The following is a 22,345-nucleotide window of genomic DNA, read 5'->3' as shown; positions in this document are numbered from 1 at the left end:
GTCTCTGGAGTTCTCTTAGTCTAAAGAAGTAGACTTAAAGTTGTTTTCTCTTCACAGATTTTACCATCTTCTGTTAAATATTCATCCACAAGTTGCATCTTGCCATCACTGAGCTCCCAAGCTATCCACTCATGACAGGGGAAGTTGTGCCAGCTCCCTATCCGGGAGATCCAGCTGCAGCAGCACCTGGCCCCTGCACCACCCCTGGGGAGCCCATGGATGTAGAGTGTCCCATCTGCTACCAGGAGTACAACCAGTACAACAAATGCCCCCGGATGCTGGAGTGCCTCCATGTCTTTTGTACCGAGTGCCTCCAGAGGATCCAGCTCTGCCCCTGCGAGCCCACCGACCCTCACAGCCCTCCAGCCATCCCCTGCCCCCTGTGCCGCCACCTCACCCCTGTGGAAGCCGGTGACGCCCTCTCCTTACCCTGCAACTCCCGCATCCTGGCCAGGCTGCCCCCAGGGGCCTTCTGCCTGCCCGTGATCAAGCCGACCCGCCTGGCCACGGTCACCCAGAGAGTGGTGCTCTCCCTGGAGGGGGACAGCAGGGACACCCGCTTCATCATCCTGCCCACCGTGAGCCTGCGGGTGCAGCAGATGCACCCGGACAGGCTGTACGGCATGGCGCCAGGCCTGGTTGGGGAAGAGGAGGTCATACAGCAGAGCAAGAACACGCTGGTCTGTGTGCAGCTGCTGGCTGTCATCTTCTGGGTGCTGTTTGTGATCACCTGCGTGGTCGGGGTGGTGTTTGGGCCACATTTCTTGAACAGGAAGTTTTAATAGGAAGCATGTTTTATCTTTTTTGTGTAGCAGATATAAAGTCATGATATAGGCTACAGGAACGCACTGTAGAAAGTAGGTTGACACATTTTAGAGAATATAAAACTGAAAAATGTTTTTCAATTATATTTTTATCCAGATATTTTTGACTCTCCTTTTGATTTTGTAGAATGTCCCCAATCTTTACTCACTGTATATTTGTTGCTCGTTCATCAATCATAGACTGATGAAGAGTTCCCTCTAGTGGTTTATCTGGAAATGGAGGAACTGAACGTGAATAAAATGGTTTAAAACTACATGTGCTTTCTTCCCCAAGGTTTGATAAAGTTGTCTCTGACTGTCCTGCCAATGTATAAATTGAATAAAGCTGGCTTACACAGCACATTTACACTGTCTCCTGGATTGTTATAAACAAATTGTATGATAAAGAATTTAATTTCCTTATCCTACAATGAGGAATTAAATTACCTCCAGGAGTCCTCATTTAAAACAATGGCGTCTCACTTGGATAACTTTGCAGGCTGTGATGATGTAACTGCCTGAGAGGATGCAGGAGGCCAGATTGGATAATTTATTGGCCTTAATGATGCCATTTACTAGTATAATGATGCTAAAGTGATTGCAAGGCTTTCTTAATGTGTTTCCTCTTTTGGTTCTTGTTAATGGTGATGGATTAATCTATTTAATCCAGTTCATGAGTTCAAGTTGCTCACAATCAGATAACCACTGCAGCTCGTTGTAGAGCTGACACTGGAGATGCTGATCAAATGCGTATGAGTACAACTGTGCAATTTAATGACAAATACAGCAGTGAAAATGTAAAAAAAAAAAGACATAACAATAAAGGACCCGTCTTATGGCCTTTATATTTCAGTTAAATTACTTTAAGCACTGCAAACCAGCTAACTCACAATGAACACAGCGCCTTTTTGAGGCGGTGGCTTACGTTGCCTGGTTGCCATCTGTGTTGAATTAAAGGGATCAATACTTTTAACAGTCTACTCTTCTGTACTTTATATTTCATTGCATCTATCTGACAGCTGTAGTTACAAATGTTTAAAGCTCTTAAAGAAGATTGATGCTGTGCCAGAGTTTTAACATCTGGTTGAGCTAGAGAACATATGACAATAAAATAAACAACACTGATACTGCACATTCCTCTCTGGTCATGCATTGATGAATACTTGACATAAAAAACACATTGTCAGTGATGGAATGTAACCACATTTACTTTAGTACTGTATTTAAGTATAATTTCAAAGTACATGTGCTTTATTGCTTCATTTTTATTCACATTTTATCAATAACTTTTGTTACATGTTACTTTGCAGATTGCAGGCTGCATCAGAACCAAAGTAGCACTTTTTAAATTAATTTATTTAAAGGCAATCATTTTCATATGCATATACATTCTGACATGGAAAAATTAAATCACCTTAATTGCCCTGCTTTCCGAACTGTATTGATTAAAAGTAAAATAATGCATTTTTCTGTCATTGTTACCCTATTGATTATTGATTTTACAACTGTTAATATGCTTTTTTCTTTTAGATAGAACATAACAAAAGAAATTAGAGCAAATTAAACAGATACAGGTGAAAGAAAAACATGTATGAAATATCTATAAACAAAGAAATCTGCACCAGTTTTGTATTATTGTCCGTATTTTATTTCACCTTTGTCTATTTAATTTGTCTACTTTGTTTTATTACGTTCTATTGCACAAATTAAGAGAAAAACAAACAAAAATTGTTAAATCAGTGAGGTGACAATCTGACAGAAAACACTTTATTTTACTTTTTATAAATACAGTTCGAAAGGGAGGGCTTTTAGTATTTCTCTTAAAGTGATACAATTTTTCCACGTCAGTTTCTACCATTATATAAAAAAAACACATAAAAGTATTTTCCTAATGAAAAACCTTTATAAAAGTTGTGTTTCTGTAAACAGGCTATAATGAAAATGTAGTGGGGGGGTGGGGGGGGGGGGGTGGACGGTGGTTGGGAGAGCACGTACGTAAAAAAAGAGGGGGTACGTGTTTACGTCACACGCCGCGTTGGCTCGCAAAAAGTGGTGAAAAGTTTTTAGACCCCCCTCCCCTGTATGTTTTTGTTGGGGGAAAAGTTGTTGGTAGATAGGTCGTGTGAATGTGGCGTGTCCGTCGTTTTTCGCCCCTCGGTAACAGGGGGGAATGCGAGTTTTTAGCCGCCTAAAGTCGGAGAGAGCGAGCTTTTTGAGCAGGGTTAACCCGCTTTACGTCCTCTGGCTCGGACTGAAAATCTCAGTGGCCATCATCGTTTCACCTCTGCCGTCTCGTTAGCCACCTAGCTAGCTCCGCCGCTAGCTTAACTACCTAACAAAGTTAACGCTACCTCGCCTCATAGTGTGTTTCTTGTGGTTGACTTCCAGCTTTGAGGGGGGGGGGAACGAATAAAAGTAACCGTAGACATGGCGGAAACCAAAATAATTTATCACATCGACGAAGAGGAGACGCCGTATTTGGTGAAGATACCCATTGCTGCCGAAAACATCACTTTGCTGGATTTTAAACAGGTCTTGAACAAGCCAAACTACAAATTCTTCTTCAAGTCTATGGACCAGGACTTCGGGTGAGCTGCTGTGATTTATTTTTTTTGTTTCTCCTCCTTCAGCAGAGAGGAGCTGTGTGGCTTGCATGCAAAATGCGGGGTGATTAAAGTTGTAAGAGTAAAAACTAACTAAAATGTTGTGACAAAACGTTGGAGGAAAAAAAAAAAATCCCATTAATGTGCCATTATCTTCCAAGAGGAGGAGCATTGACTTAGCACAAGTTAAGGCCAGGAATGAGAAGGTAGTTATTAAAAGCATTATTTAATGAAAATCATGCATGTATGCGTGTCAGAAAGTCATGCAATCCTATCTTGTGACCAGCTGTCGTTTATTTGTACAGGGAATAACTTCTAGCAAAGGGCTATAATGCACTTAAATGAAGCCAGCCATTCAAACAACACATCCCAAATGAGAAAGTGCAAAGTTATAATGACCTGTGATGAATATCCAAGTGGTTCTATAAATACTAAGGGTATGTAGGCTGGGACATTTCTCAGAAAACATCATCATTACAATGGGAGGCATTCCCTGTCCCTGCTGCTTTTCTTTACCCTAATCCTCATCCCTCCCTCCCTCCTTCAGTCCATCATCTTGTGAAATCCTCGCCTTTTCTTTCTTTCGGGACTGAAGCCAGGGTTTTGTCTCCCCTCTTTAACACTTTGGCCTGCCAGCCATCCTTTCATTCCCCCTGGCTTCCTCTCCCCTTTCTCCCAACCCACTCCTCCAGAAAGAGCTGTCTCCTCTCCTCTATCAATTAATCTTTTTTTTTTTTTTTTTCAGTGGTGCTGCTGTGCATTTTCCTGCAGAGGAATGCATGTTTGTGGTTTATTCACCCAGCGAGACCCTCAGGGCTTCTGTTAAATGCATTGTAGTCTTGGATGAGTATTAAGGCCGGGCCATTTGCCTCTTTTCCTCTTTGGATGGCACCCTCGCCGCCTGTGCCAAGGGAGCTGCAATATCAACTCAAACACTGAAATGAAATGGATGAGACGGCTTTTCATTAGCTGTGACAGAGCTGGCAGGCTGGACAGCCCCCTCAGATGCCGATAATTTGAATATTAATAGCTGCAACATCAATAACTGACTTGTAGAGAGATTTTTTCGTTTTTGAACATCTGTGGCCCTCAAAAACACTCAACGTCTGGTGTTTGGTTGTTGAAATAATTAATGTAGTAATGAGTCAGTACATCTGCAAAAATGTGTCTATTGACATTTTAATCATTTTATTCATTTGTCAGGTAAAAATAAAGTTTTCCAGATTAGATGAGCTGCTTGCCTTTTATCGTTTTATATCACTTTAATAAATGATTCTTGGTGAGACTATGTAAGCAATGTTATGATGTCACTTTTGGCTTCTGGGAACTTGTATCTGGCTTCAGCCATATTTCTAACAGTTTGCAGACTCAGTCATTCCCCATTTTACAACAAAACTAAACAGGTAATAATGAAAATAATCACTAGATCTGAAGAGGACATCTCTGGAGGCTAGACTGAGTATTATTCAGTGATCTTTTAACCAGAATTCCTATGTAAATTAATTTGATTGTGTACACGTGTCCACTCTGATCGCACAGAGATATTCTTTAGTGCTGAAAATTAGGATTATTTTAATTCCAGGTTATTCTAACGATTTTTTCCTTGATTAAGCATTTGGTCTAAAAAGATGGTAACGGTTGGAAATGCAGTGCAACTTACAATATGATTCATGATACTTTTCCACGATAACAATAGTATAGTGATACTGAAATTCTGCAATAATCAATACATTGCAAGGCAATCGTCTATCTATACATCACAATCAGTTTTACTGTAAAATACAAAATACCTCTAATAAAGGCAAAGTGCAAGAGTTTTGTATTTATTCACAGCATTGTGCTGTTAGTTTCACCAGATTTAACATGAACTGAAATAAAACACTGTAATAAAAAGTGCATAGAGTCGTAGTTAGTGCCTTTTAAACACACACACTGACTGCAATTTGTCCATGTGTGCAATCATTACAAAACTCTGAACTGCCAGAAGGCAAAACAGTTCTGGAGTTAAAATAAATAAAGGATACAACTTAGGCTCACTAAAATAGTTTCAGTCTGTGTAAATTAAGTTTACACAACAAGGATTTGTGAAGTGGTGTCTTCAAGTACTAAATCCAATTTTCAGGGGAAATCTGTTTAAAGCGGCGGCATGTTTGCAAGTTTTAATAAAGATACTGATATTTGGCGCCAGTGTATCAATCACAAGAGGAAGTGAAACAATATATTGCTGTTTCGAAAATGCTGTCCCAGCCACAAAAACCAGTCAGAAAAATGCAGAAAAATGTCCATTACCCAGAGCCCAAAGTGACGCCTTCAGAAGTCTGGCTTTTTCCAACCAACTGTCCAAAACCCAAATATATTATTTTCATAATAATATAAAACAGAGAAAAGCAGCAAATCCAAATGTGAGAAGCTGGAAACAGGGACTTTTTAAAACATTTTTGAAAGAACGAACAAACAAACCTGAATTAATTTTCTCAAAACTCTCAAAATAATGTCAGATTATAATTTCTTTTGTTTAACTGATTGGTTACTTGACAAGTTGTTCATGCTCCAATGTTGTTTCAATAGATTGCCTGTCTAGTTAATCCCAATACACCACAAACTACTTCCTCCAGAATGATCCTACAGCCAAATGAAAACCTCTAAATTAGTGTCAACAACAACTCAACATTATAACCTTCATGAAGGGAGGACTTTATGAAGGACTCTTCTATTCGACTGCATTAGTTTTAGCTAGGTGTAGCTAATAAGCTGTCAACCACGTGTGTGTACCTAATAACTGTGAAAAGCAATTATCTGCACTTTTTATGGGCACAGTAATATCTGTAGAGCCTGTCTTTTTACACTCTAATGATCTCTTTTACTTATTTTATCTTGACTAGTCTTACCACACCAACCTCAAGAGCTTATCCCTGTTCAGTCGGATGGGATTTGATGGCTTGTAGACCCTTGTTTGTAAGTGAGCACACAATGTTTTTCCAAAGGCTAAAAGTCCTCATCTCAAAAGAGCCACCCACTCCAAACTCGCTCAGCAGAACATAGGAAGTCTTTCAAAGAGAGCATGACAGAAAAAATACTCAGTTCTTAACTTCAATTGTGCAGACTGCCATCAGAATATCTCATTTGAATATCTCCAACTGAGTTCACATGAAAATTTCAAACATAGCTCCGAGTCAGCTGTCCAATCATAGCAGGGACGTTGTTTCCCCCTCTCTCCAACCCAGGAGAAGAGTGTGTGTAATAGTGTGTGTTTTCATTTGCCCTGGTACGAGGCCAGCTGTCGGCCAGAGCTGTGTGTGTGGCAGTGGGGGAGATCCGTGGAGCAGGGCAGGCCAGGGCCGGTGCTGGAAACCTGGGCCTGGACGGGGGCCATGTGCTGGGTGTCTGGGGTTTCCACGGGGAGAAGAAAGGGGAGAAAGAGTCGGGTGGTGTTGGCTCAGAGTTATTAGATATTCCTCTGTGTGTGCATCTGCTGGTAAGGGGATCAGGGAGCTGTATAAGTAAGATTAATTGTTAGAAAGGAGATGCTGTGTCGGGTTTGAGGAATTTAATAGCAGCAAGGGATCGGGAGAAAGGGAAGCGGGGGTGAAAAACTTCAGGTTGTGTTAAATCCAACAGGACGCAGCATATTCAGGGTTGTTTGTGCATTATTCCGGGCATTTTAGAGTGTGTGTGAAATAACTCTTGTCTGTGGTCACTTGTTTGTTTGGAGGGCCGAGGAATGAAGACAATTAAGCTCTCTGGAGAAGAATGCTGCATCTGTTCATCTGCTGTTTAGTTGCAGTTTTTCTCGCAAAGTTAAATCAATCAGATTGAGGAAAAGGTCATTTGTTAGCTAACATTCAGAAGCCACAAACACGGCTGTCGGAAGCTTAAGTCTTCCTCCAACAGTTCCCCAGCAGTGCCCACAACAATCTGGCCGTATGCTAACACTCAGCCACAAAACCAGCTCTCAGCAGCTGCTTACGAAAGCCCAGTGGAGCCTGACCGAGTCTGACACACATAGGAGGAGGCACACTGGCAGATGAAGCTGGAAAAAGAAAACTTTCTGGAGGGGTCGGAGCAGTCAAGTGTCCTCTGTGTAGCACTTGTACCCAGCCCCTGTCCTAGTGAACTACTGTAATAACATAGTGGGAGGCTGCTGGGGGGGGGGATCACACAGCTGAGGCCGAATGTTTGCCTTTCTGACAAACATGGAGGAAGAGTACGGAGGAGGGAAGAATGGCCAGGCGGATGTGTTGCCTTTCAGGAGCTTTGGCCATGTGGACGTGGGCTCTCGCTGTGGCTGTTAACTGAGAGGATATTGTTGTTGTGTGTATTGGATTTACATGCACATTAAGTTGACCTGGTTGTGTAATTTGCAACTAGGCACAAAACCTGTGTGTGTGTGTGTGTGTGTGTGTGTGTGTGTGTGTGTGTGTGTGTGTGTGTGTGTGTGTGTGTGTGTGTGTGTGTGTGTGTGTGTGTGTGTGTGTGTGTGTGTGTGTCAGCTTACTGCTGTGACAGAAGATATTCCATAGTGTCTGTCACTTGCCGGAGTAAGCAAATTAAGGTTAGCTGTTCTTTTCTTAGATATGTACCGTGCTAATTCACAGCTTCATGGCTTGGATGATATTTTGGTAATAAGATTAGACAACCAGACTGTAATCCCAGTGATTTAATTTCACTTTATCAGTGCTGAAAAGATGCAGAAAATTGAAGCTCAATGATTGAATAGTTGCTTGTAACAGTCAGTTAAACCGGTTACAGCAATGCAAAGTCAAATTAACATGATATGAACCAAATGAATCCCACGCAGTGAAATTGAAGTCAAGAAGGATAAAATCCCTTTAAGCAAAAAAGATAGCATTTAAATACAAAATATATTATGGGAAACATTGTCAACAAATGTTGAAAAGCCAGCAGTAGATGTGGGTGACATAGTGTTATATGGACTACGGTGTATACCATGATGGTGATTTAAAATTACATATACCCTGAAAGAGGATTTTGTCCATTCTGTGGATTCAGTTAGATGTTTTAATGGATTTGGGATGGATCTGATACAATATCTGTGTCAGTTCCCATCCCAATGTAGTTCACTTACCGGATACGGTACGGATGTTTTTATATTCCCCCTGGTTCTAAAAGCCATTGTTGGGGCCGTCTGTGAGCATCTGGCTCTTTATTTAGCGTGGTTTCTCCTTAATTTTCCCATCCGCCTCCTTGCCAGTGCCATTTGCGCCTTGTTATCAGACATATTCTTGATTAGAAAGGGCTATATTAGCGAGAGCAATTTCAAAAAAATGCTGCTTAATCATAACTACGGTTTGTATGTCGGCAGCATGTACGAGCTTGTAGGTCGTTAGTCGTTTGGATATGTTCAAGTGCAGCTTTTTGGCGAAGACACAAGAGAAGTTAGGCAACACAACAGTCTGCCTTCAATGCTGCTTGTTCTTTGATGTCAGTTTGGTGTGTCAGGGCCTTTTACTGTAGTAAAGAGTTCAGACACAGAAGTCGGCAACGCTGACGTTATCATTTCGCAGAACATCCAGATAGTAGATTCTCAATTTTAAATAGTTTTGAACCAGGACCCCATGTGTTTGGATGATGCAGCTTGTGAAAAATGAGGTGTGTCAGAGAATCTACAGTTGTTATTAAAATCTGCCAGATGGATATTTAATGGTAAATGGACATTTCTAAAGCACTTTTCCTGTCTACTGACCGCTCAAAGTGCTGTACAACACGTGTCACATTCACTCATTCATACACTGATGGCAGAGGCCGCCATGCAAGGTGCTGACCTGCTCATAAGGAGCAATTTGGGGTTCAGTATCTTGCTCAAGGATACTTCTACATGCAGCCAGAGAATCAAACCAGAGACCTTCCGATTACTGGATGACTCTCTCCACCTCCTTAGCCACAGCTGCCCCAATGAACATTTAAACAACATTTTAAATAAGTATTGTATCAGACTCAGAAACACTAGTCTATATTAAAGGTCTCCAATGAGGACATCTCTGCATACAAAGTCTAAAATCAAATGGGTTGCATATTATTTGACAACCAGCCTTTAAATCTCACTTCAGCATGACTTTCTGGTGAAATCAGTGTTAAATCTGAGGGGAATTTACAGCTGTTGTGTTGATGTGATACAAGCTGAAGTCTTGTTCAACTGGAGCCACTTCAGTCAGCCGTGTTCAGCCACAGACTGATCCATTGAACACATGGTAACACATGTTAAAGGGATATGGCAAACAGCTTGTCAAAACATATTTTAGGAGCATTTGAAAATGAGGCCAAGCGTCTGATTTAGTTCAGCCATGTTGTTGTAATGGCCTAATATATTTAGTATAATGTGTGAGCAATGTAAACTCTTTAATCCCCCGCCAGTTTAACTTTGTTCTTTATGATTAGACTAAAACCTTGGTGTTGTGTTCAGCCCTCAGTCCTCTACTCTGCTATACCATCCACATACCATGCCATATTGTTATGGAGGCAGGACAATTTATACCTCCTGAAGCTCACTTTGTCTCTCTGTTTTTCAGGGTGGTGAAGGAAGAGATTTCCGACGACAGTGCCAAGTTGCCATGTTTCAACGGCAGAGTGGTGTCATGGGTAAGAGATAGTGAATCTGTTGGCTCAAAGTGGGAGTGGGAGTGACTGGTGACCATTCCTCTAATTCCATAAATGACCTATTTCAGTATCTCCCACTGAGGCTTTTGTGAAATGTTCAGACTTAACTTTTATCTCAAAAGTCAGCCAAAAAAATCATCAGCCAGAGGCTGTTCTCAGAAACCACTTTCCTTTTCCCCCAGACCTCCCTCAGACTAATCATCTTGTCTAACGAGCAGCAGTAAAATAAAGTAATTAAATGTAATATTAGAGTTGTTGGCTTTGTATAATTGTATATCATACTGACACATCATAGACTTGAAGCCGAAACTTTTCATGTCTAAGCTTTGGTGTGTTGGAAAAAATCTCCTTGATTGAGTGGGGAAACTAAAGCACGCTAACTGTCCAGCCAGGTTAAACAGAAGGAAACAGACTCACAAGATCTGTGAGAAAAAATCTTCTCAGAGCTTTAACCACAGTCTGAGTCACTATGACCAATAACACATACTGGTAGTTTAGCAAGACTATTAAACTGTTCAGCTTTGCATCCATCGAATCTACTACATATTTAAGATATAAGATTTTATTGAGGCTAGTCTTGTTTTGTAATATATTTTTCTCACATAACATTTGAAGATATTTCAGAGAGGAAAAGCAAAAAGAAATGGGCATAAGTGTGTTACACATTTCTTACTCTCCTGCTGTAATATTCACATTATCCATAGTTTCATCCATTCTCATTGGTTGCAGTGAAGCATCACGAGAAAGTTTCCCCCATCACAGATTTTTCCCATATTACATCCGTACCTTTTTTAATTTTGTTAGTTTGGTAGGTTCCTTTTTATACCAATTATCATTTTTTAAAATTTTACTTATATTGCATTTTTTTGCATCAGTCAGTCAATTACAGTCCAAAGTGTAAGTTTAAGCGTTGTATAAAACGGCAGGGTGTGTTGTTGTTGTTTTTTACATTTATCTTAACTTGGTAGATCTTTTCATCTACCAGTCAATTTGCTGATGTGTGAAAATGTTAATTTTGGAAAAAACTTTCCAGTGTTCTTATAAATCTTGACTTTTTGTGCTTGATATGAGAAAAAGCAAGTCTTTAAAGACTGCAGTTTAGACTGCATGGGCAGTTTTGCTGTGTATGCTATTTGAAAGTCACCCAGTCTCACACGTCTGCAGATAAATGACATAATCTAAAAAATCTGCATGTTATAATCATTTTTTTTTATGGATGATGCAACATGTGGGGGCAAAAAGAGATTTTCATTTTTCTGACCAAAGCATGAGGAAGACAGATGTTTCTTTCATTGTGTTGATCGACACTCAAGCTTGTGATCTGCAAGCAGCACAGCTTGTTAGCGGTTACAGTACAGTGAGCTGCCAGGTACAGTTTTCATACTTTCCATTTCTGGAGGAGAAGGCCCAGTTGTTGCACCCCACCCTGCAGGTTACATTTGAATAGAGACAAAACATGGGGCCCGGGCCCAGATAAGCAGGTTTGAGGCCGAAGCATCTGTTAAGTGCATAAGAACGAGGAGAGGCATTAAAAGAGGGGGAACAAAGCTCAGAGACCAGAGGGACTGATATGTGATCTGCAGGCCAGGATGGATGGAGGGATCCCAGAAGACGAGTGTTTCATAGCCATTAGAGGGGAGGGAGTGACTCAGAAAAGAGGGCGAGCGTCGGTCTGTACAGGCTGATGGACTCCATTTGCCTGCATTGTTTTGATGGGGAATGCAAAGGTTGTCACTTTTGTTTGTTCAAAATCTTAAAAGCCTGGAAAATGCTTTAATCTAGCCAAGCCTTAAGCAAGCTTCTAAAAGCACTGAAATAAAGTGCTCTGATGTTAAAATACATGGATTCTGAGTATTTCCAGCATTATAAGACCATTTTTATTCTCGCATTTGAGCCTTTGACGCCCATTTTAAGTACATCTTATTCTCGTCCTGTGTATGTTCCAAGAGTTCACGTAATTGGATGCTGTATGGCATTCATCCTAATTGTCGATGTGTGTTACCTCTGTGTGTGTGTGTGTGGGCATTTTTGTTGTATAATGAAGAGAGACGGGTTAAGTGTAGGATAGTGTTTCAGTATGCCCTTGAGACGTCCATCTGAAAAGACTACAGTGTTTGTGTGTCAAAGTAATTGACATCTTACCCGTTTCTCCTCCTCCCCTTTCATTCCTCTCATTTTCTCACCCTCTCTTCTCCCTACCTTCTCACCAATTTGTATCGCTTGTTCTGTGCCAAATTCTCTCCACTCTGCATATTTTTTTTTATTACCTCTCTGTTTCCTTCTCTTAATCTGTCTTTTTATCTTTCAGTTGGTATCCTCAGACACTCCAGCAGCAGAGCCTCCGGTGGCAGTGGTCCCCCCTGTGGAAACGACGACCCAGCCTTCGCCCCCTCCTCCGCCCCTCCCACCACCACCTGCAGAGAGGACCGGGGGCATTGGGGACTCCAGACCGCCCTCCTTCCAGTAAGCACAGCACAACCTCTCATTTGATTTACAGTAATATATATTTACCTGAAGAGGGGCATCATGAGGCCAATAACCTTCTCAAAAAGCTGCAAATTTCACTTTTCAACAGCAGTTCTTCTCCCGTGGCTGTAGTGTAGGTACTGTACCTTTTTCCTGAATATGTCATACACTCCCAGTATCAGGTGACAACAAGAATAGAGAGAATACTACAGCTCATTCGAACCTGATCTTAGCTGGAGCCGCCCTTGTTTTTAGCATGAATAGTTCTGAGAGAAGCTTTCAATACATTAAACATACACAAAGACTTTTAAATGGTTCTTACTCATAGTCTAAGTGTGTTTTTTGGCATTCACTTCAGAGCGTTTTTCTATTGGGATGTAATTAACCTGACTTTATCCATGGTTCAATTGGGCTTTGGTTTTGTTTGTTTGTTTTAAAAAAATATCTAAACCTGCAGTAATCCATTTTCTTGGTTGCTGTGAACATTAACATTAACTTACTTATTATCACTTGTTAAGTTAGTTAAGTTAATAAACGTGTTATGTCTTGGTCGCATTACATGACTTTCAGAGTCGTCAGATCATCGACGTGTTCACACTATAAGACTGGTTTGCACACTACATGACCTCTCAGCGACAGGGGGTCACATATTACAAGATCTTTCAGCAGGAGGAGGAGAAGAACGAGAACAACAGAAGAACCAAGAAATCCAAGTTTTTCGGGGCTGATTTGCGTAAAAGAAAACTAAGTCTGCATGACGTCTTTCATACATCTGCGAGGCATTGGCAAACTCTCGGATCGCTCTTTAACAGTTCACAGATAGAGATTGTTGCTGACTTTGTCAATCATCTCTCCAAACTCTGTGGTGGAACATTAGGGCTACAATCCAGTAATGTGAGCTTGGCATTAGCAAACAGTTACCCATTATAAGTCCAATATTGACAATGTTGACCAAAAACAACTCCTTTAGCTGCTAAATGCTCCACCATGTTTTCACCAGCTTGTAGACTTTCTCTGTCTTAACTGCAGAGTTAAGTAATAATTATCTGTGCAATGTGAAAGGGATAGTTTGCAGTGACAAACCTACAAAATCATTTGATCCCTTTTTTAAATAAAAAGTGGTTATGGCAGCTTTTTAGAGTGTGAAACCACAACACAACAAATATTCAGTCTTTCTTCATCCTTTAGCATCCATGCTGTCCCACTTGAATGTGAGGAAACATTACTGTAATTTGAATTGGGCCTGTGGTGTCCAAAACAAACTATCATTTTAATAGCTTCTCACCATCTTTTCTTGGCTCCTTAAGAAGTGTCTGCAGCTATGTGAGTTTGGTTTAGGGGTCAAATGGAGTCCACGTCCGTCAGTAAGTCTTCCCATTACAGCTGCGGCGCTCTGATTGATTTTCGGCTGCAGGAAGGTGGCTCGCTAGTCTTTGAATCCAATTTCAAATTAAACTATTTCTTTTTAACTTCACTCAGTGTGCGGTTTTCAGCTGTTTGGAGAATGAACCACGCTTTCCATGCTGTATTTGGAGCTGGATCAACACCATTAGTCATACTGGAAAATTAAATGTAATTCAAATTGTACGGTCTCCGTGGTTGCCTGATGAAGAATCTTGCTTTCATCATGAACCACAAGACGTTCACTGTCTACCTATGTAATCAGAACATTTGTTGGTGTGTGTGGTTCTGAAGTCTGAACCCCATATAGGCTCAATTGGGCATTTGATTGAGATGGTAATTGTTGGTAATACTTAATGATTTGACAGCCTTTAAAGGCCTTGAGAGTTTTACACAAGTTGAAAGTAAAATAAATACAGTAAAATGATTTTGTTCCTTTTAAGGGAAACTACTCTGATATTGCACATTAAAGTCTTGTTGCTTATAAATTTGTGAAACAAAGTTGTGTACAGCTCTGGAGAGGGATTGCAGGTTTGGGTTGGGCTGAATACTGCGAAGTTTAAAAATGGAAAACATTAGCTGGCAAAAATGATCACATTAAAACAGTAAACTATTGAAATTTGGTTGTGCTCTAATTCTTACTGTGCTCCTTCTGTTACAGTCCCAATGCTACAGGCAGTGTGGAGACATTGGACGACCAGACCGAAACGGAGTCTGTAGTTTCCTTCAGGAGAGAGAGACCTCGACACAGAGAGGGCATGGAGCAACACGGTGAGAAAAAGCAGATGGAAAAATGCTCTTATATGACGATGTGTCATCAAGATTTGGCCCACGGCCAACATCCAACCAATGACAGATAGTGATATAATCAAAGAATGTTGAAGTGAGGAATGTTAGCAGTCTTTAGGGAAAAAAGGAAAACATGGACTTGAGCAAACATGAAAATTCATGGAGAATATCTTCTCTGGTGTCCCAGGTCCTCGTATGAATGGCCAGAGTCGCCTGGAGCGCCACCTGGCAGGATATGAGAGCTCCAGCACCGTGATGAGCAGCGAGCTGGAAACCACCAGCTTCTGCGACTCTGAGGACGACGACACCATGAGCAGGTGAGAGACGGAAAGATTTTGGGTGTCTTTGGGTGGATGGATTGCAACTGACCTTTTAAATCGTCTTGGATGCTGCACTTAAAATATAGAGGATGAATTATGAACTATCCAGAGATAAACATGAGTGGAAAATAGGATTATAGCTTCCCTTTTATCTTTGTTGGTAGCAACCCTATTAAAGTTTTGTGACAGAATGTTTCTCTTCTGACCTTTTACATTTTATTGACTCTCTCACGTATAGGTTCAGCAGTGCAACAGAACAGAGCACAGCTTCTAGGCTTCTTAAACGCCACCGTCGACGCAGGAAACAGCGCCCTCCACGTTTGGAGAGGGTACGTACTGTCGATATTTTCTCAGCCTTCCAGTTGTGTCTTCGAGTTTGTTTTGAGAGTGTGACTTTGTTAGCACATCTCACGTAAAATCTGTGGTTTTCGACTCCAGGCCTCCTCCTTCAGCAGCGTGACAGACTCCACTATGTCCTTGAACATCATCACCGTCACTCTCAACATGGGTCCGTAAACTCCTGATGTTTCCTCGTCTTTAAACCTCAGTGTTTCTTGCAAGTGTTTCAAATGTGTGTGTGTGTAGTATTAATGCTATTCTGATCTCAACAACACAGAGAAATACAATTTCTTGGGCATCAGCATTGTTGGCCAGAGCAACGAAAGAGGAGATGGAGGCATCTACATCGGCTCCATCATGAAGGGAGGAGCTGTGGCTGCAGACGGACGCATTGAACCTGGTGACATGCTGCTGCAGGTGAGGACGACCAACGACTTAATTGTAAATAGATTGTTTTGGAACACACTTAAATTTAAGCAAATCTTGAGCATTGAAAAGCTTGAACAAGTTTCAATGATTAAAACAAAATTTCCCTTCTAATTTTCTATCAATTGACTAATTGTTTCTGTCATTACCTTCCAAGGTGAACGACATCAACTTTGAGAACATGAGTAACGATGATGCAGTGCGAGTGCTTAGGGAGATTGTACACAAGCCAGGGTGAGTTGCTGTATTCTCATTTTAGATAATTTCATATCAAGTTTTGCACACAAGTGGTCAACAACGATTGTGGTAATTCATTATTTGTTTTTTTCAGGCCCATCATCCTCACAGTGGCTAAGTGCTGGGACCCTTCTCCTCAGGGCTACTTCACTCTGCCTCGCAGTAAGTTCTCGATCGCCAGCTGTTCCATTTATTCCCATGTTGATGATCAGGGTCTATAACAGTTTCCTAATTTTCTCCACCTGAGTAGATGAACCGATCCGACCCATCGACCCAGCAGCATGGGTGAGCCACTCTGTGGCTATGACCGGGGCCTACCCTCCCTTCCCAGGCAGCTCCTCCCTCAGCACCATCACCTCCTCTTCCTCTGTCACCGAGACCGAACGTGAGAGCCTCTTCCAGCTTTTAAACCGTGCCTAGTTTCTTTGTCAGTCAGATATTTAACGCCTGAATGAGGTTCATTATTGTCTTGTTACAGTCTCCTTCTATCTTTCTCTCCTGGCTCTAGAATCATCTTTCACATCTGTCTTTCTGCCTTTGTCGCCATCCTAATGTGATGTGATAAATGATGTCTGCTGCTTTCCTGCCTTTGATCTCCTCCTCACTCCTTTCCCTCCAGATTGGACACAGTTCAGATTTCACCATTCATTCATTTAACCCTGTATGTCTACACTTCTTCCTCTTCAGCTCTCCTTAAATGCTCTTCTGTCTCCCTCCAGGTTTCGATGACTTCAACTTATCGCTCCACTCTGACATGGCATCAGTTGCCAAGGCCATGGCCTCGCCAGAGTCGGGTCTGGAGGTCAGGGACCGCATGTGGCTTAAAATCACCATCCCCAACGCTTTCCTCGGTAAGACTACAAAGTGGAGACAAAAACAAAAAAAGAGTACATTACTTTCATGAACTCTGTGTGTCTCAGAGGACTTTACAGGGGAGGCATTATGTTCTCAGAATTAAAGCCGTGTGACTTGTGGGAGGGAAAAAATCCCTAAAGTACAGACTTGAGTGCCTGTGTTGACTGGAAACATGTGTTAAATTGGAATCACCTGCAGCTGAATCACAAGGAGTATTTACTCGTAGCTACATGTTTTTCATTTTGTGCTTTTTGAAATGAAAATGTTGTTTATGAATTGAATGCAACTCCATGTAGTAAAAATACAGCATGTTACAGATCAACAGGCAAAAACAAAATGACACTTTCCCCTTGCAGTAAATAACATTTTGCCGTCTTTTTTTTTTTAAATGTCAGAGGGAAGTGTTAATTCACATAAACAGCCATTTTTGTGCCTACAGTTTGTAGTGTGTTTAAACAGTAAGGCTACTAAATTCTTCCTAAAGATATTCTGCAGAGCCTTCACTCACACTCTTTATTGTCACAACATAATTAAAGTACTTTAATGTTGTGGGAACGCTGCACTAAACAGCCACTCACTGTGTGCGTTTGATGCAGCTACTTCAAGTTCAGCTTTCATCATCGAGAGGCGTTCCAAATTTTTCATGTGATCCTGGATTTTTACAAGTAAATCTGATTTACTCTCGGACGTCTAGAAACCGGAATAGTTGTCACATTTGTTTGCAGTCATAATTTCACTCGCATGAATGTGCAAAGGCACATTTTAAGAGCTCAATCTGCTCATTTTTTTCAACCTTTTTGGGGTTTTTTTTTAGATAAAAGAATGTATTCTCTACTTTGTGTGTATAGATGGTAGGATGGAAGGATTGGGCCGATGTAAACCAGTTTGACATATATTTTAATTACACAAACAGATATGTATACATACAAATCTGCATACATGTACCTACATCAAACCCAACAACAAGCTGCTTCTACACCATTTAAAATCAAAAGCCTCTTTTGAAAAGCAACCAAAAAATAATGGTGGAATATTTATTTTAGTTACATACATTATAAGAAACCAAGATTATTTCACACAAATTTCTCAGAATGGATAACCGAAAAAAGGAATCGACTGAAGCCCAAGGCTTATTTTTGCCTTTCCTGTACCATCCTTAGAATAGCCAAGAATATCAGCAGCACCAAAGAAAGAGATGAATAAGTAACTTTTACATTATAATCCTTAATTATTTTTTATTTTAAGGCAGAAAGAAAGCGGGCAGATCATATTAATGATTATCATTATTATATAGAGGTAATTATTATTATCATAAGATAATCATCACTCTGTATCCCAGGTTTTAGATAGATATAGTCAGTCATTTATTTGCTTTACCTGTCATAATAATAATGGAAATAATAATCCTTAATAATAAAACTTCAAATATAAAGGTAACCAGTTTGATATTAAGCCAACTGGAACTGACTGGACCATTTTTAGGATGACAAAATCTAATTTTAGAGTATTTTTGACTGAGAAACCTCAATGTTTATATTGTGACGATATTGTAGGGATGACTCTCGGTACTCTTCCAAATTATCAACACAATGAGATTTTTGTTAGTCATCAGTCATGTGGATATAATGACAAAATTAGTCTGGTAAGGTCACCAAATGACATCACTTTACTGTAATGTAGCCTTTAAAACCAGGAAAAGACAACACTTACGCCATGTCACTATCAAGATATAAGACGATGTACTGTATAGCCTGTAAATAGTTGTCACATGTGACCAGCCCCTCTCAAGTGGAACATGATGAGAGCGCATGAATGAGAGAGTAGCGGCACTATAGTCCACCAGGACACCTGTGACACATTGTGTTTTTGTTTCTCACAATAATCATTCAACTTAACTTTTCTTCTTCTAAGTTTTCTAAACATTGAAATAAATAAGACCCCATGCTATATTTCAAGTGTATATTGAAACCTTGCAAGTCAGTGAGTTTGACAGTAGTATCAGTTTACATTTACTTTATTTAATTATGTATACCAGCCATCTTTGTCCCAGCGATTTCCTTTGGAACAAAATGGATTCCTGTCTAATCTTGCATGTCATGCATCCACCACCAGGCTCAGACGTCGTGGAGTGGCTCTTCCACCACATCGAGGGATTCCAGGACCGCCGCGAAGCCAGAAAGTACGCCAGCAACCTGCTGAAGGCCGGCTTCATCCGACACACCGTCAACAAGATCACCTTCTCTGAGCAGTGTTACTACGTGTTCGGAGATTTAAGCGACTGCGAGAACTGTGAGTGACTGGAAAACATTGACATCAAAGACTGACTTGGATCAGGCTGCATGAGTGTTATGCATAATCACATTTGCACACATGCCTTCTGTGAGCTGATTGATTTCAGGAGTCAAACATGTGACTTTTTTAGTTATGGAAGGATTTCTTTAATGTCCAGCCATCTCTTAACTAAGAGAAAGCAGTTTGATAACAAGCAGAACAAACAACATACAAATGCCTGTGTGTAATGAGTCTGTTGTAGATTTTGTATCCGCAAAAGTAGAATCATTTGTTCAGCTCGTTCAGGATCTCATCCAAACAATTCAGTCATTCACTCCTTCTACTCTTCTCCCGCACAGACATGGCCAACCTGTCCCTGAATGACAATGACGGCTCCAGCGGGGCCTCAGACCAGGACACCTTAGCCCCGCTGCCTCTCCCTGGGGCCTCCCCGTGGCCCATGATGCACACCTTCCCCTATCAGCCTTACCCCGCACATGCCTTCTCCAGCCAGCCACCTCCATACCACGAGCTCACCAGCTACAGCTACGCCCCCGGCAGCACGGGCAGCCAGCACAGCGAAGGTGCGTTCCGTCTTTCTGTCTGCCTGTCTGTCCGTCTGTCCGTCTGTCTCTCTGTCTCTCTCTCTCTCTGTCTGTCTGTCTGTCTTTCTGTCTTTCTGTCTCTGTCTTTCATTCATGCTAGAGTAACTACTTATTCACGTCTCATCTTTCTGCCCTCAGGGAGTCGAAGCAGTGGATCGACGAGAAGCGAGGGTGAGCGACGTCGCAGCACCAAAGGTCCCGGCAGCACCGTGGGTGGAGGGGAGAAATCCCCCTCTGGCGGGGGAGGAGAAGGTGGAGGGGCTGACTCGCGCTCTGGCAGTGGCAGCGAATCAGAATACTCCACCCGCAGCAGCCTGAGGCGCGGCCATGGCTCATCCGCCCCCAGTGAGCACAGCCACGCCTCCTCCCAGCGCTCACATCATCACCGCATGCCTCAGCCGCCCCACATGTCTCCCTACCCTCCCGGCATCCTGCCTTACAACCCCATGATGGTTATGATGGTCCCACAGCACCCACATCCCGCCATGGCAACCGCTCATGCTCTTCCTCACGCACAGCAGATGCCCACAGGCCCCATGCATCCAGCTCTACCCCCGCCACCTTCCTCCACTCCAGGGGGGCCTCCCGGTGCACCACCCACCCGGGATCTCGGCTCTGTACCCCCGGAGCTGACTGCATCCCGCCAGTCGTTCCACCTGGCCATGGGAAACCCCAGCGAGTTCTTTGTGGATGTCATGTAGCTTTCCTATCGGTGACCATTCATGTGAAGTTAGTGTACGGTTCCCACTTGTCTTGATGAGGATCTGGTGGTAGCTTTGTGAGCTCACAAGGGCCTATTGGGTTGAGGGCACTTGTTGCAAATTTGGTGAGAACAGGGTTTAACATTGACAAAGAAAATATCACAAAATTAGAAGACAATTAATGTGAGATATGGTCGGACTATCTGTCTACAAAGTCTAGCTTCTCTCATTCAAATCCACTACCTAACAGTTATTTTTTCATTTTATTGCCAGACTAGCTCTACTTTCTTGTCTCAGTAGTGAGCTTGTCTGTTTTTCTCAAAAAGCAAACTCTGTTAAGTATTTTGAGTGCCCAGAGCTGCTCCGCACATCCTCTTAACAGAAATCTAATATTTTAGGAGGGGAACTACCATCCCAAAGCAGCTACTTGTGTCAGAGCTGACCATGCAGGAAGCGCACAGACCACAGTTTAACACTAGAGGGTGCCAGGTACACTGTGTACTTGAAAAGGATCCAATCCTGTATACACATCTGGATCATCAGGCCAGATTCGCCGGCAGCGTAGGAGTTTAACGAGTGCCTTACTCTTTGCATTTTTCACACTCCAGGTACATAAATTAACTCATCTTGTTCCAGCATTGTTTGACAATGAACTTCTCTGTATATATCTACTCTACTCCTATGTAAATGCAACAATACAAGCTGTAATGTGAAAAGAAAATAGGTCCAAAAATGTCAGGTGAACTTGTGTTTAGTAATCACTGTCTAGGCCTAGTCGTCAAATAACTCTTGTTGTGAGGAGTTGTCTTTGAGGTGTGGGACTGTAGAGCCTTAACGGTACTAATAGGTGACAAGACGAGATGCTGAACGCGGTACTTTCTGATTACATTCACTGTGTATCTTTAAGTAACTGTGATCCAAACGCCCCAGCTCCTCATGCTTATTTTTATGTTACTGACTCGCATTATTCACCCATTTCATTTTTTGTATGAGTGCCTATATAAATCATGTATAACCGAACTATTAAGGTGCTAAATGAAGATTTGACATTTCAAAAAGAATGACATTGACAGTGTCACATTGTTTGATTTCATATCGCCACCTTTGTTTGCGTATTTGAGAATAAATTTGATACTTACATGCTGTTCAGACTTGATTATTTTAAGAGGGGATTCAAAAGAAGTCAATTTTTTAACTTTGTCACATAATAAACCATGTTATGACTGTCTTGTACACACAGAGAACATACTGTATGCTGATCTCAATATGCTGTAGATATCTGTATTTGGTTAGCATAATATTTCCTCTTATGATCCAAAGGGCTGCAGTTAATTGATAGTTCAATGACCAAATTACATCTTCTACTTACTGGGCCATCTTATGCACACGACTCACTGCTGTTTAAATGAATACTTCATAACAGCACCAAAAGTCTGTCCCAGATGTATCAAGTATATCGTCATATGGAGTTTTAATGTATTGTGGTACTTCTACTGAACTACTGTCTGCAAGTATTTTAAGCTTATGCCACTTTATAGTTCTACATTTGAGAGGGAAATGCTACATGATTTAGTAGATTTTACATAGAAAACACAATTAGTTTAAAAAATAAGTTGCATTAAAGACAAAAGTCGTCAGGAAACAGTTTAAAGTAGCTTTACCTCGACATTACAGCACTGCTTCATCAACAATCAGTAAAGCTGATGACAACAACTCTGATTTTTTTAGTTCTGCTGCCTAAATAAGCCATGTTTGCTACAGTGACATTACTGCATGTATGAAAGGAAACCTTTAAATGACTGAAAGCAGCTTCTCTAATCATTAAAGCACAGTGTACATGCATTGTGAACCTGCCTATGAAGGTGTATCAGACTATATGAATACTGAGCTCTCTATATAGCAGGTAAAACACTG

General features: G+C 41.4%; 2 protein-coding genes across 3 annotated transcripts; both read left to right on the top strand.

Moving 5' to 3' along the window:
- Positions 1 to 61: 61 nt before the first annotated feature.
- On the top strand, positions 62 to 1,164 carry LOC141003916 (uncharacterized). The gene has a single exon (XM_073475396.1). It carries the CDS (start codon positions 132 to 134, stop codon positions 780 to 782), a length of 651 nt encoding a protein of 216 aa, XP_073331497.1. The 5' UTR covers positions 62 to 131; the 3' UTR covers positions 783 to 1,164.
- Positions 1,165 to 2,868: 1,704 nt separating this feature from the next.
- Positions 2,869 to 21,569, top strand: dvl2 (dishevelled segment polarity protein 2). 2 transcript variants are annotated; one of them, XM_073475275.1, is made up of 15 exons: positions 2,869 to 3,391; positions 9,934 to 10,003; positions 12,330 to 12,484; positions 14,550 to 14,659; positions 14,865 to 14,994; positions 15,236 to 15,326; positions 15,436 to 15,505; positions 15,614 to 15,753; positions 15,920 to 15,996; positions 16,094 to 16,161; positions 16,250 to 16,384; positions 16,719 to 16,850; positions 18,967 to 19,143; positions 19,485 to 19,709; positions 19,869 to 21,569. In XM_073475275.1, exons 1-15 carry the CDS (start codon positions 3,231 to 3,233, stop codon positions 20,429 to 20,431), a joined length of 2,304 nt encoding a protein of 767 aa, XP_073331376.1. In that variant the 5' UTR covers positions 2,869 to 3,230; the 3' UTR covers positions 20,432 to 21,569. The 2 variants fall into 2 exon arrangements, with proteins under 2 accessions (XP_073331376.1, XP_073331375.1); XM_073475274.1 differs by having other exon boundaries at positions 16,247 to 16,384.
- The last annotated feature ends 776 nt before the right edge of the window (positions 21,570 to 22,345 follow it).

The sequence above is a fragment of the Pagrus major genome, chromosome 10 (genome assembly GCF_040436345.1).
Source record: "Pagrus major chromosome 10, Pma_NU_1.0".
In the NCBI taxonomy this organism is placed as follows: Eukaryota; Metazoa; Chordata; class Actinopteri; order Spariformes; family Sparidae; genus Pagrus; species Pagrus major.
This window is presented reverse-complemented; position numbering and strand designations above follow the sequence as displayed.

Coding starts and splice junctions, on each gene's coding strand:
- LOC141003916 (XM_073475396.1), top strand. CDS start 132: ATGACAGGGGAAGTTGTGCCAGCTCCCTATCCGGGAGATCCAGCTGCA.
- dvl2 (XM_073475274.1), top strand. CDS start 3,231: ATGGCGGAAACCAAAATAATTTATCACATCGACGAAGAGGAGACGCCG. Junction 15,506..15,613: donor CACCGTCACTCTCAACATGG/GTCCGTAAACTC, acceptor TCAACAACACAG/AGAAATACAATTTCTTGGGC. Junction 15,997..16,093: donor GAGATTGTACACAAGCCAGG/GTGAGTTGCTGT, acceptor TGTTTTTTTCAG/GCCCATCATCCTCACAGTGG.